At 40.3% G+C, this 15375-nt stretch overlaps 1 protein-coding gene across 1 annotated transcript in view; it reads right to left on the minus strand.

Annotated features, from left to right (window-relative positions):
• The window catches only part of LOC145402916 (heparan-alpha-glucosaminide N-acetyltransferase-like), a 609963-nt gene extending 595256 nt beyond the window's left edge, over nt 1-14707 (minus strand). Inside the window, exons 1-2 of the mRNA XM_080274814.1 lie at nt 14678-14707; nt 13564-13856 (exon numbers count right to left, since the gene is read on the minus strand). Of these exons, the coding sequence (XP_080130940.1) occupies nt 13564-13856; nt 14678-14707 (323 nt within the window). The remainder of the gene's footprint in view (nt 1-13563; nt 13857-14677) is intronic.
• Between the last annotated feature and the right edge of the window lie 668 nt (nt 14708-15375).

Genomic DNA, 15375 nt, shown 5'->3' on the forward strand with positions numbered 1-15375 from the left:
GTCCCCCCTGCCAAAACAACTTATAGCAACAGTCCTTCCCAACAATCTTTCTGGCTGATACACCCCTGTACTGGACTTCCTGTAAACACGCCACATCCACCCACATCCTACTGAATGCCTCAACGACTACCCCCGCTCTTCCCCTCTGCTAAATTTCATCCGAACTAAATGCTCTCAACTCTCTAACTTGAATTCTTCCCGCTCCTTCTGGCACCTTGCCAAAAACCCTTCTAACAACTTTACCGCATCATCCTTCCCTCCTCTTTTCTACTCTGATGGCTCTGTAGTTATTTCTTCTACTGATAAAGCAGATCTCTTCGTTCAGACTTTCTCCTCCAATTCCACCTTAGACGATTCCGGTGCTGTTCCTCCATCACTTCCCCTCTCTGACTACCTCATGGCTGACATTAAAATTTCTTCAGACGATGTATTTTCTGCCATCACAAGCCTCAATACTAATAAGGCACATAGGCCTGATGGAGTCCCTCCTGTTGTTCTCAAGAACTGTGCTTCTGTGCTTACACCCTGCCTAGGGAAACTCTTTTGCCTTTGTCTATCAACTTGTACCTTTCCTTCTTGCTGGAAGTTTGCTCTCATTTAGCCAGTCCCAAAGAAGGGTGACCATTCCCAACCCTCTAACTATCATCCAATTGCTTTAACATCCTGTATCTCAAAAGTTTTCGAGTCTGTTTTTAAAAGAAAAATTTTAAAGCATCTTTCCCATCACAACCTTCTTTCTGATCGTCAGTATGAGTTCCGCCAGGGATGCTTCACAGGCGATCTTCTCACCTACCTTTCAGACTCCTGGTCATCCTCCTTTCAGGACTTTGGCAAAAGCTTTGCCATTGCACCTGACATCTCATAGGCTTTCGATCGAGTCTGGCATAAATCTTTAATTTCCAAACTGCCCTCTTATGGTTTCTATCCTTCTATCTGTGCCTTCATCTCTAGCTTCCTTTCTGGTCATTCTATAGCCGCTGTTGTAGACGGCCATCGTTCTTCTAATAAATCAATTAACAGTGGTGTTCCTCAGGGCTCTGTCCTATCACCAAGTCTCTTCCTTTTATTCATGAATGACCTTCTAAGCTGTACATCTAACCCTATCCACTCATACGCTGATGACTCCACCCTTCACTTTTCCATTCGATTCCTGCAACGTCAATCTCAGCAGTTACTTCAACACACAAGGGATGAGGCTATGGCACACCTAATGTCTGACTTCGGTCGTATCTCTAACTGGGGTAAAAATAATCTGGTTGTTTTTAATGCATCAAAGACTCAGTTTTTGCACCTATCAACCCAACAAAATCTTCCACATGTATACCCACTAATGTTTAATAATATTCAGCTTAATCCTACATCATCCTTGAACATGCTTGGGGTTTCATTTACTCGGGACTTATCCAGGAAAGATCATATTACATCTCTTGTAAAATCTTGCTCCCAAGAGATTGGGTGTGCTAAGCCGACTCAGTTCCTTCTTTACCCCTGCACAATTGTTGACTCTATACAGGGGTTTTATCCGCCCCTGTGTGGAGTACAACTCTCATGTGTGGGGGGGCTCCCCACATACAGCTCTTCTCAATAGGGTGGAGTCAAAGGCTATTCACCTCATTAACTCTCCTCCTCTTACTGGTTCCCTTCAACCTCTGTTTCTTCGCCGTAATGTTGCATCTTTATCTCTTTTCTATCGCTACCTCATTGGTCACTGCTCCTCTGAACTGTCTGCATGCATTCCTTCACCTCTACGACAGGAACGCAGCACCCGTCTAGCAGCAAACTCTCATCCCTTTTCTGCCCAACTCTCTAATGCAAGAGTTAACCGTTACTCCCAGTCCTTCATTTATGCAACAGGTCAACTCTGGAACTGTGTCCCTCTGTCTGTATTTCCTGCTTCCTATGATCTCCAGTCTTTCAATCGCAGTGTGTCCAGGCATCTTGAAATGATCGGATCTTGAATTTGGCTTTCTCTTGTATTTTGTTTTTCTTCTGGAAGGAACAATTTTGCAGGCTTGTTGCCTTTGGTTCCTTCTTCCTCACATAAAAAAAAAAAAAATTCTATGCATGTACAATGTAATCTACAATGTAATATCTATGATAAAAATTCATTGTTATGTAGGCGGGAATATTGCTCATGCTGTGCGGGCATCACGAATGTGATGCACAGACGTGAGTTCCCAGTCATTTTTGTTTTTGGCGATTTACTTGAAAACTATGAGGCGTATTGAAACCACCTGTGCTGATTAGAAAGCTCGCAAAATTCTGCATAATATTATGCAATAAAAACATAAGGTGTGCAAGAAAAGTTCAGAATGAGAGTGCCTTGAATTTTTTTCAAAAATGGCTTTCAATGTTTGGCTATTTTCTCGAAAACTGAAAATCGTATCACAACCAGACTTGTCTTTTTAGAAAGCTGATGAAATTCTCTATCAAAACTTCTAATAACATTTTCCTGTATGATGGAAAGCATTCGAATGGTGATGTTGGGACGTGAAAGTGATGTAGCGAAATGTTTATTCACGGCTGCCTAATGTTGTTTTATTCGTGTTTTCCTGCTTTTTTTTGTGATGCTTATCAGGTAGAACAAACATCGATGAATATGATGAGTTAGGTTTTTTGTCAGTACATTGATGTTTGGGTGGCAAAAATAAGGAGAGAATAAATGTTATTTGCCGTGCGCGGGCAGCAGGGCAGGGTGGCCAGGAGGATAAAATTGCGCGCCAGAAAACTTACCAAAACTTATCGTGTGCGAGAGGGTTAATACAGTACTTCCATTTCCCACCTCATCTTTGGAGAAGCCCTCAAACTCACTCTCGCCAGATGTAAACAAAGCACCGTCCCTTTCTGTCATGATGCAACCATATGGAGACTTTCTATTTTCACTAGATCTTGTACTTTTTATGACCGAAACCGCAGTTTTTTTTTAACTACTGTCCGACGGGACCACCACTCACACACTCATTCACATAATCACAAATAGGCTGGTCTCCTTTTTGTCACTGATTCAGCGATTATTTCCCCACGTTCCATGAAGAGCTCCATCTCTGTCAGCGACTGTGTTTGTGTGTGTGTGTGTGTGTTCTTACCTAATTGTATCTTTACAGGAATGAGTCAAGCTCGTACTGTCCCGTGTCTTAAACCATATTTATCGTACATATCCTTAAATTTGTGAATTGTTTTGGCACACACTATTTCATTCAGTAGTGCATTCCATTGATCAATTGCTCTGTTTGGGAAACTGAATTTCCTTAAGTCTTTATCACCTCTCTTCTTACGCAGTTTTTTGCAGTGTCCTCTTGCTGATGCTTCTCCATATGTTAAGTAATCATTTATGGCTATTTTCTCCTTTCCTGATATGCACTTATATAGCATTATCATGTCACCTCTTTTCCTTCTCTCCTGTAGTGTTGGTAGGTTCAGTTTATTTAGTCTTTCTTCGTAGCTTAGGTCCCGTAAGCTTGGTATCCATCTTGTAGCGGCCCTTTGAACTTTTTCAATCTTGTCTATGTGCTTTTTGAGATGAGGACTCCAGACTACTGATGCATATTCTAGGGTTGGTCTAATGAATGATGTTATTATCCTTCTTAGCATGTCTTCATTTATGTATAAGAATGCTATTCTCATATTTGCAAGCAGTGTATACATGTTCCGTACCTTTCGCTGATGTGGTCAGCCGGAGATAGTCTGTTATTGATAATCACACCTAGGTCTTCCTCTCTTTCTGATGTGTATAGGGTTTTATTTCCTAACTTATAATCCCAATCAGGTCTTTTTCCACTTTTACCAAACTTAATTACATGACAATCGTCCACACTGAATTCCATTTGCCATGTACTACTCCATTCATGAAGTTTATTTAATTCTTCTTGTAGCTCTTTACAAAAGTCTGTGTTAGTAATTCTCCTTTGTATTTTTGCATCATCTGCAAACATATTCAGATAGCTATCATTTCCAGTGTTACTGTTTATATCATTTATATACACTAAAAACATGATTGGTGCCAGCACTGAACCCTGTGGTACTCCACTAGTCACTTCTTTCCATGATGAGTAGTTTCCTCTTAGTACTGTCCTCATTTCTCTTTCTATGAGAAAGTCTTGCATCCAACCAAACAGTTTGCCTTGAATTCCTCCTTGATGGTACAGTTTCCATAAAAGTCTTTGGTGTGGTACTGTGTCACAAGCTTTCTTGAAATCTAAATAGATACTGTCCACCCATCCTTCCCTTTCCTGTATTGTGTTTGTTACTCTGTCATAGTAGCTCAACAGATTAGTAACACATGATTTTCCTTTTCTGAAACCAAACTGTCTTTCTGTTATCATACTGTGTTCTTCTAGATGATTTACCCAAGCTTTTCTTATAAGATTTTCTAATACCTTGCTTACAATACTGGTCATTGATACTGTTCGGTAGTTGAGTGGATTTTGTCTATTTCCTTTCTTGAATAAGGGGACAATATTTGCTTTCTTCCAAATATCAGGTAGCTTACCTTGACTCAAGGATTTCTTGAAAATTAAAAATAATGGTTTACTTAACTCCTTTGCACATTCTCGTAGCGCCCAACATGAAATTTCATCAGGACCACTTGCTTTTCCTTTGTCTAATCTACTTAACTCCTCCTGTATTACTTTTTCTGCTATTTGTATATCTGGCAGCATGTGTGGACATGCATGTTTCACACAGTCCCTCTCAAAATTTTTTCTTCTGTAAAAACTAATTGGAAATTCTTATTTAGTGCTTCATAAATATCTTTCTCTTGTGTATAAGTGATTCCCTCGTCCATAATGGATTGTATTATAACTTTTACTTTGGTTTTGCTTCTGATATAGCTGTAAAACAGCTTTGGTTGATCACTACTTTTATTTATTATATCCTCCTCAAACTGTTTTTGGGCGTTCCTCCTTATTCTTGTATAATCGTTTCTTGCCTGTTTGTAATTATTATATGCCCTTTCACTATTGTGTCTTCTATATCTATTCCACAACAAATCTCTTCTTTCTTTTGATTTTTTACATTCTGTATTGAACCATTTCTTTATTTTCTTATCTGCTTCTTTGTCCTGTGGGATGTACTTCTGGACTCCTATTTCATAAAATTCACAGAATTTTTTATATACCCTCTTCAGGCATAAAATGATCCACAGGTATACATGGCGAGTGATGAGAAGGGTGGGTGGTGAACTGAATGAAAGGAAGGCAATGATTGATTATGTGTGTGTGGATGAAAGGATGCGAAGATGTGTAAAGGATGCAAGAGTGTATAGAGGTTGGGGGAGTGGACTTTCTGACCACTACTTGGTGGTGGCCAGAATTAGGATGCAAGTAAGATGGAGGAATAGAAGAAGGGAAAGACGAGAGGAAGGAGTAGTTGCAAGGAGAGTGGAAAGGTTACAAGAGGATGAGAAAAAGGAAGAGTATAAGAGAGAAGTGGAGGAACGATTGGGCAAATATGAATTGGAGCAGATGGGAGACGTAGAAGGTGTGTGTAAGATATTTACAGAAGGAATATGTGCAGCATGTGATGTGGTGTGTGGAAGGAAGAGAAGACGGAGGGGGGTGCAAGGAACAGCGTGGTGGACTGAAGAGGTGAAACAGGCTGTGGCACAAAAGAAGAAAGCATACAATGAATGGATGAGAAATAGGGGTGTGGAAGAAGTTGAGAGGCGGAAGAGAGAGTTATATGTGGAAAGGAAGAGAGAGGTGAAAAGATTAGTAAGAGAGAGTAAGAAGAGAGTGGATGAGGAATTTGGAAGGAATTTGAGTGTAAAGTGGAGGGACTGTAAGAAAATGTTCTGGAGAGAAGTGAAAAGAGTAAGACAGGGTGGAAGTGAAGTTAGCAGGGGAGTGAAAGATAAAAATGGTAGACTGCTAGTGGAGAAGGGAGAAAAAGTGAGCAGATGGAGAGAACATTTTAAGGAATTGTTGAACGTAGAGGATGGAAGTAATGCGAATAAAAGTGGCTGGGGAATGGCTGGGAGAAGGAGGGAGGTGAGAAGACAGGAAGAAATCAGTAGGATAGAAGTTGTGGAAGCAATGAAGAAAGTTAAATCGGGGAAAGCCCCAGGAATTGATGGAGTGTGTGGTCAAATGCTGAAGCATGGGGGAGAGATAGTAGTAGAATGGATGTGGAAGATGTGCAGATTGGCCTGGGAGGAAGGTAGAGTCCCGGAGGATTGGAAGTCAGGTATAATTATTCCCTTGTACAAAGGAAAAGGGGAAAAAGAAGTGTGTGGTAATCATAGGGGCATTTGTCTTCTTAGTATAATAGGAAAAGTGTATGGTAGGATACTTATAGACAGAGTAAGAGAAAGAACAGAGAAATTAGTTGGAAGAGAGCAGGGAGGCTTTAGGAAGGGAAGAGGTTGTGTAGATCAGATATTCATTCTTAGATCTTTAGTGGAAAAGTTTCTAGAGAAGGGAAAGAAGTTGTATGCGGCGTTCATGGATTTGGAGAAAGCATATGACAGGGTGGATAGACAAGGATTGTGGAAAGTGTTAAGAATATATGGAGTAGATGGGAAGTTGCTGAATGCTGTGAAGAGTATGTACGATGGTGCGAAGGCTACAGTGCGTGTGGATGGTGAACTAAGTGAATTTTTCTCCTTGAAAGTTGGTTTGAAATAGGGATGAGTCATGTCTCCATGGTTGTTCAATCTGTACATGGATGGGGTAATAAAAGAGGTACAAGGTAGGGTAGTGGATGTTGGAGAGGCCCTGGTGAGAGAGGATAGTGTTTGGAAACTCCCTGTACTGTTGTTTGCAGATGATACTGTGTTGTTGAGTGAAGACAAAGGGGAGCTGCAAGGCTTGGTGGATGAGTTTGAGAGAGTGTGTAAGAAACGGAACCTAAGGGTGAATGTAAGGAAGAGTAAAGTGATGGTCTTTGAGATAGATGAAGTTAGTGTATGTACAGCGAGGTTGGATGGTGAGGAATTGGAAAATGTGAGTACGTTTAAGTATTTGGGTAGTGTGATGAGTAAGGATGGAGGTTTGGAGGGTGAAATGCTTGAAAGGGTACAGCAGGGAAGAAAGGTTGCTGGTTCCTTGAAAGCAGTGATAAGAAACAGGGAAGTGAGCATGGAAGTGAAAAAGTTACTACATGACAGTATTGTGATACCAACTCTAACGTACGGAAGTGAAGCTTGGACATTGTTGGAAGGACACAAGTCAAGAGTGAGAGCAGTGGAAATGAGTTATTTAAGAGGAGCCTGTGGAGTCACGTGGAGAGACAGGCTGATGAATGAGGATATAAAGGAGCGTTGTGGTGTGGATGTAGATGTGATAGGAAGCGTTATGAGGAACACAATGAGGTGGTTTGGTCATGTGGAGAGGATGGAGGGTGAAAGACTGACGAAGAGAGTGTATGTGAGTGAGGTGGAGGGGGGAAGAGGGAGGGGGAGGCCGAGGATGAGATGGAGGGACGGGGTGGAGAGGTATATGAGAGAGGGGGGTGTGAGTTGGGAGCAGGGCAGTGAAATGGCGGGGGACAGGGTGACTTGGAAGCGATTTGTTTGTGGCCACCCCAAACGGGATTGAGGCGTCTGGCAATAGATAGATAGATAGATAGATTTAAATCTTGTCCTCTAAGCTCATTTTCCCAATCAACTTCTAAGAAATACTTCTTTAGGTCTTGATAATTTTCCTTTTTATAGTTTAGGCTCTTATTGTAACTGTCATTGCTGTTTACTATGTCATATGATATCCTGATGTTATAATTTAGTACTGCATGATCGCTTTTGCCGAGTGGAGAGTGATATATTAAACTATCAATTTTATTTTCTTGCCTAGTAAATATTAGATCCAACACTGAAGGTACATCAAGTCCTCTTTTTTTGGTGGTTTCCCTCACATGTTGCGTTAGGAAAAACTCTTGCACGAGATCCAGGAGCTTTTGGTCCCAACAGCTTTCTTGGCTAATTATATCTAGAGTATACCAATTTATATTTGTATGAAAATCCCCAGTTAGTATAATTCTTTCTGATTTCTCTTCCATTTAATGTAGTAATGATCTTAAACTCTGAATTGTACTCTCTGGCAGGTCCTCATATTCATCTCTTTCCCATGTGTTTGATCTGGGTGGCATGTACAAATTGGTTACAATTACTTTACCTTCAGATGTGTTGATCTCTACTGTAATCAGTTCAACTTGTGATAGTATATCTAGTTTTATTTCCTTGACTTTTAGATTTTTCTTAGTTAATATTATAATTCCTCCTCCTTTTTTTAAATTTCTGTCTCTTCTCCATATATTGTATTCCTCTAAGTTTAGTATGTCATTGGATATCCTTGGCGTTAATTTTGTTTCAGTTAGGCATATTATATGTGGTTCATTTTCTCTGACATAATCATTCATCTCTAGTAATTTAGATACCATTCCATCCACATTTGAGTACATCAACTTTATCATCTTGTTTATATACTTGTCATGACATGGTTCTACTACCTTCCTCCTTTTTATTCCATCCTGTTTGTGTACCACTTTCGTACCTGCAATCCTATTACTTTGTAAAAAAAATTTCTTCTTCTCCTCTTCTGATCTTCCCTCATTTTTAGTTTTTGCTTCCTCCCTTTTCTCTTTCAGTAATTCCAGTTCCTCTTGTGTTAGGCATCTTTTTATCCAAACATTTTTGAACACCTCTTTTTCCATAAGATTCATTGCATTTTTTAGTATCTCTTCCACAGTGTTTACACTCTGGAAAGTCACCTTTAGAGGTCTTGTCTTGCTTTTCTCGTATTTCCCTAACCTTTTGTGTTCCTCTATGTCTTTACTAGAGATTTCCTCTGATACTTCTTTCAGTAAGCTCATTACATTTGCCATCTCCTTTTTGTCTCTTGTGATCTTGTTTTTTACTTCTTCCTCTTCTATACCAGTGATTACTATAGATTTGTTTATATCTAGTGAATCTCTGACTAACTTTGGATTGTTTTGGATTACTCTTTTCACTTCCTTTTTAATGCTTTTTTCCTCCACCCTTGTTTCTAAGTCTTTCTTTACTTTCACCATTTCAGCATAAGTGGTTTCCACATCATTTTTGTAGCTTTGCACAGCTTCATTCACCTGTGTTATCTTCTCCTCAATATCACTGCTCTGGTCTATAAGACTGCTTACTTGCCTAATTGTCTCTGTGTCATTTTTGAACTCTTCCATAACACTCTTGTGATTGAGTACTGTACTTGCCATTTCACTCATTTTCTTCCTAAGTGTACTCAATTCCACTGTTAGTTCACTGATGGTTGTGTCTTTCTTGTTGGCCTCCCTTCCTAGTTTTTCTATTTCTTCCTTTTGCAAGTGCATCTGCTTCTTTATTTCATCAATTTCATTTTTGAAAGCCATTTCTAGTTTGTGTACACGTTCAACCAGTCTACTGTGAGTCTCCACTTCAACCAGTTCTTGGTAGAAATCATCATTTTGCTTTTTACCTTTATCCCTTTTCTTTTCCATATTTGCTTTACTAAAGTATGTATCCATTTTGCAATAGTAAAAGTACAGAGTATGTAATTACATTCCCCGTGTTGCTGTTGTCAAAACAAACCTCAGCTGACTCAGCGCATTCTTTCATCTTGGTTCTCTTTTCTGTTTGAACAAGTCTTGTTTAAACTTTTTTTTTTTTCCTTTTAATAATGAAAAATCATTTAGTTTATAGAGAAGGGAAAGAAGTTGTATGCGGCTTTCATGGATTTGGAGAAAGCATATGACAGGGTGGATAGACTAGGATTGTGGAAAGTGTTAAGAATATATGGAATAGATGGGAAGTTATTGAATGCTGTGAAGAGTATGTACGATGGTGCGAAGGCTGCAGTGCGTGTGGATGGTGAACTAAGTGAATTTTTCTCTTTGAAAGTTGGGTTGAAACAGGGATGTGTCATGTCTCCATGGTTGTTCAATCTGTACATGGATGGGGTAATAAAAGAGGTACAAGGTAGGGTAGTGGATGTTGGAGTGGCCCTGGTGAGAGAGGATAGTGTTTGGAAACTCCCTGTACTGTTGTTTGCAGATGATACCGTGTTGTTGAGTGAAGACGAAGGGGAGCTGCAAGGCTTGGTGGATGAGTTTGAGAGAGTGTGTAAGAAACGGAATCTAAAGGTGAATGTAGGGAAGAGTAAAGTGATGGTCTTTGAGAGAGGTGAAGTCAGTGAATGTACAGCGAGGTTGGATGGTGAGGAATTGGAAAATGTGAGTACGTTTAAGTACTTGGGTAGTGTGATGAGTAAGGATGGAGGTTTGGAGGGTGAAGTGCTTGAAAGGGTACAGCAGGGAAGAAAGGTTGCTGGTTCTTTGAAAGCAGTGATAAGAAACAGGGAAGTGAGCATGGACGTGAAAAAGTTACTACATGACAGTATTGTGATACCAACTCTAACGTACGGAAGTGAAGCTTGGACGTTGTTGGAAGGACACAAGTCAAGAGTGAGAGCCGTGGAAATGAGTTATTTAAGAGGAGCCTGTGGAGTCACATGGAGAGACAGGCTGACGAATGAGGATATAAAGGAGCGTTGTGGTGTTGATGTGGATGTGATAGGATGCGTTATGAGGAACACACCGAGGTGGTTTGGCCATGTGGAGAGGATGGAGGGTCAAAGACTGACGAAGAGAGTGTATGTGAGTGAGGTGGAGGGGGAAAGAGGGAGGGGGAGGCCGAGGATGAGATGGAGAGATGGGGTGGAGAGGTATATGAGAGAGGGGGGTGTGAGTTGGGAGCAGGGGAGTGAAATGGCGGGGGACAAGGTGACTTGGAGGCGATTTGTTTGTGGCCACCCCAAACGGGATTGAGGCGCCTGGCAATAGATAGATAGATAGATAGATTTAGTCTAACCTGGTACAGAGCTTGACTCATTCAAGGATAGTAATTTAGGTAATGCCACTGGCCGTGTTGGTTCGGTACGGAGCGCCGATGTCGCACGTCTGCCTTGATTGACTCCCTCTGTATGTGTTCTTACCTAATTGTTCTTACCTAATTGTATCTTTACAGGAATGAGTCAAGCTCGTACTGTCCCGTGTCTTAAACCATATTTATCGTACATATCCTTAAATTTGTGAATTGTTTTAGCACACACTATTTCATTCGGTAGTGCATTCCATTGATGAATTGCTCTGTTTGGGAAACTGAATTTCCTTACGTCTTTATCACCTCTCTTCTTATGCAGTTTTTTGCAGTGTCCTCTTGCTGATGCTTCTCCATATGTTAAGTAATCATTTATGGCTATTTTCTCCTTCCCTGATATCCACTTATATAGCATTATCATGTCACCTCTTTTCCTTCTCTCCTGTAGTGTTGGTAGGTTCAGTTTATTTAGTCTTTCTTCGTAGCTTAGGTCCCTTAAGCTTGGTATCCATCTTGTAGCGGCCCTTTGAACTTTTTCAATCTTGTCTATATGCTTTTTGAGATGAGGACTCCAGACTACTGATGCATATTCTAGGGTTGGTCTAATGAATGATGTTATTATCCTTCTTAGCATGTCTTCATTTATGTATGTGAATGCTATTCTCATATTTGCAAGCAGTGTATACATGTTCCGTACCTTCTCACTGATGTGGTCAGCCGGAGATAGTCTGTTATTGATAATCACACCTAGGTCTTTCTCTCTTTCTGATGTGTATAGGGTTTTATTTCCTAACTTATAATCCCAATCAGGTCTTTTTCAACTTTTACCAAACTTGATTACATGACACTTGTCCACATTGAATTCCATTTGCCATGTACTACTCCATTCATGAAGTTTATTTAATTCTTCTTGTAGCTCTTTACAAGAGTCTGTGCTAGTAATTCTCCTTTGTATTTTTGCATCATCTGCAAACATATTCAGATAGCTCTCATTTCCAGTGTTGCTGTTTATATCATTTATATACACTAAAAACATGATTGGTGCCAGCACTGAACCCTGTGGTACTCCACTAGTCACTTCTTTCCATGATTAGTTTCCTCTTAGTACTGTCCTCATTTCTCTTTTTATGAGAAAGTCTTGCATCCAACCAAACAGTTTGCCTCGAATTCCTTCTTGATGGTACAGTTTCCATAAAAGTCTTTGGTGTGGTACTGTGTCAAAAGCTTTCTTGAAATCTAAATATATACTGTCCACCCATCCTTCCCTTTCCTGTATTGTGTTTGTTACTCTGTCATAGTAGCTGAACAGATTAGTAACACGTGATTTTCCTTTTCTGAAACCAAACTGTTTTTGTGTTATCATACTGTGTTCTTCTAGATGATTTACCCAAGCTTTTCTTATAAGCTTTTCTAATACCTTGCTTACAACACTGGTCAGTGATACTGGTCGGTAGTTAAGTGGATTTTGTCTATTTCCTTTCTTGAATAAGGGGACAACATTTGTTTTTTTCCAAATATCAGGTAGTTTACCTTGTCTCAAGGATTTCTTGAAAATTAAAAATAATGGTTTAATGTGGATGTGATAGGAAGCGTTATGAGGAACACACTGAGGTGGTTTGGCCATGTGGAGAGGATGGAGGGTGAAAGACTGACGAAGAGAGTGTATGTGAGTTAGGTGGAGGGGGGAAGAGGTTAGGGGGAGGCTGAGGATGAGATGGAGGGATGAGGTGGAGAGGTATATGAGAGAGGGGGGTGTGAGTTGGGAGCAGGGCAGTGAAATGGCGGGGGACAGGGCAACTTGGAGGCGATTTGTTTGTGGCCACCCCAAACGGGATTGAGGCGTCTGGCAATAGATAGATAGATAGATAGTATACTTAACTCCTTTGCACATTTTCGTAACACCCAACATGAAATTTCATCAGGACCACTTGCTTTTCCTCTGTCTAATCTACTACTTTTTCTGCTATTTGTATATCTGGTAGTATGTGTGGACATGCGTGTTCCACATAGTCCCTCTCAAAATTTTTTTCTTCTGTAAAGACTAATTGTAAATTCTTATTTAGTGCTTCACAAATATCTTTCTCTTGTGTATAAGTGATTCCCTCGTCTGTAATGGATTGTATTATATCTTTTACTTTGGTTTTGCTTCTGATATAGCTGTAAAACAGCTTTTGTTGATCACTCCTTTTATTTATTATATCCTCCTCAAACTGTTTTTGGGCTTCCCTCCTTATTCTTGTATAGTCGTTTCTTGCTTGTTTGTAATTATTATACGCCCTTTCACTATTGTGTCTTCTGTATCTATTCCACAACAAATCTCTTCTTTCTTTTGATTTTTTACATTCTGTATTGAACCATTTCTGTATTTTCTTATCTGCTTCTTTGTGCTGTGGGATGTACTTCTGGACTCCTATTTCATAAAATGTGTGTGTGTGTGTGTGTGTGTGTGTGTGTGTGTGTGTGTGTCTATGTACCTTTTCTTTTCTTATTTTGCCTGTTAGCAGACTGAATCACATTCCTCTGTGGATCATTTTACCTGTATGGTTGACCTAAGAATTTTCAAGATTTAGTTGATGAGAGAATGAATGTATGGCTCATATCGCTGCATGCTTATTTATAGTTTTTTTTTTTTTTTTTCCAGGTTTAAGGATCTTTCCCATCCCATATGAGTTACACAGTTAATGATGATGGTGATAAGAAAAGGCAATTTTTTACTTCAACTGACAGCAGCAAAATTAGCCTACCCTCTAAAAGCATCCAGTGATCGAAGCCGGCCACCTTCCCTCCTGTTATCTGGAATGAGGCCTTGGGATGAAGTTGGAAAAGAAACTTGGGCTGGGTTAGAGTTGTCAAGCACTGCAGGCTGGGAGGAAGATGACTGTGGAGTATAAGCCATGGAGGTGGAGGCTGAGTCTGAAGGCTGCAGGTGTGAGGCTGAAGAGGTGGAGGGTTGTGGGTCACCAGATGCAATACTTGGCTGTGATTCTGATCGTGATGCCGAGAGAAGAGGAGTGCGTTCAGCTTCTACGATATGTGTCTGAAACACAACACTATGTAATATCAAGCACAAACCAAGAAGCACTGCATAATTCTAATATACTTGTATATAATGTGAACCCTCTAAAGTTGGGCATAAATCCGTGTCAACAGAAATAATCACAGCACAACAGGTAAATGCAAGTGCAATACACTCATTCATTACACTTTAGCATTCTATATTATACCAGAAACAGGTTTTCCATATCCAATTACCTTTCCTTGAATATAACCTCCATTATAACAAAAGTATTATGCTCTCACAAGGCCAAAACACAGTTTTCACTTGTATTGGGTGAATTTGACCCTAAAGAGGTACTTCTCACCTTAGAACACTATCTAGATGTTTTAAATGGTATCAGAAACAAACATCCAAATTAAAAAAAGCTGAGATTTGCATTGCTTCTTGTCTCTGCCTAACAAGCCACAAAAGGCTTGACAGCCTTCCCCCAAGATTATCAGTTCTGTCTCCTTATCACATAGAGAACTCAATAAAAACTTCTTTCATAGAGCAGAGCAGGAGCTCACTCTTAACCTGTTACTTGCAGATTGAGAAAATCAACTACCTTAAACCCATCCTTTAAAAAAGTTCTGTGCCTCTCAATAAAATTTTGGCCATACTGGCTCATACAAAATGCAATGAATTATCATCACTAACCTGAGTCAGTCCATTATGGAATAAAGGCTTCTCCCATCTTTTTCCTCTCTGATCTATTGCCTGTTAACATGTTCCATCAAATCCCAGTAAATCCTTGCATCTCATCATCTAATCCACTGTCTACCTCTTCCCATCTCTCCAGTTCTGGGTCATCAATCACTTACCAGTACCCTTGTTATCCATGTGATATCCATTCTAATTTACTAATATCCATTTATGTTGAATATTGATGAGATGCAGTTTGGGTTTATGCCAGGCAGGGGGACCACTGATGCCATATTCATTGTTTGACAGCTTCAGGAAGAATATATAGGAAAGATAAAAGATCTGTACTATGTTTTTGTTGATTTGGAGAAGGCCTTTGACAAAGTCCCTAGATCAGAGGTGGTGAAGTGGGCAATGAGAAAGCTTGGGATGGAGGAGTGCCTGGTTAGGGTGGTCATGGCCACGAATGTGGGTTCTCGCACCCAGGTAAGAGTGATTGGAGATTTGAGTGATGAGTTTCCCGTGAATGTTGGCGTGCATCAGAGGTCAGTTTTGAGTCCCTTGTTGTTTATCATGGCACTCAAAACCCTCTCACGTGACTTCAGAAATGGACTCCCATGAGAGATGTTGTTTATCTATCTATCTATTGCCAGATGCCTCAATCCTGTTTGGGGTGGCCACAAACAAATTGCCTCCATGTCACCTTGTCCCCTGCCATTTCACTGCCCCACTCCCACCTCACACCCCCCTCTCTCATATACCTCTCCACCTCATCCCTCCATCTCATCCTCGGCCTCCCCCTCCCTCTTCCCCCCTCCATCTCACTCACATACACTCTCTTCGTCAGTCTTTCACCCTCCATCTTCTCCACATGACC

This window comes from Coenobita brevimanus, chromosome 59 (assembly GCF_032717465.1).
Source record: "Coenobita brevimanus isolate Jiangsu-jjx chromosome 59, ASM3271746v2, whole genome shotgun sequence".
NCBI classification, from domain to species: Eukaryota; Metazoa; Arthropoda; class Malacostraca; order Decapoda; family Coenobitidae; genus Coenobita; species Coenobita brevimanus.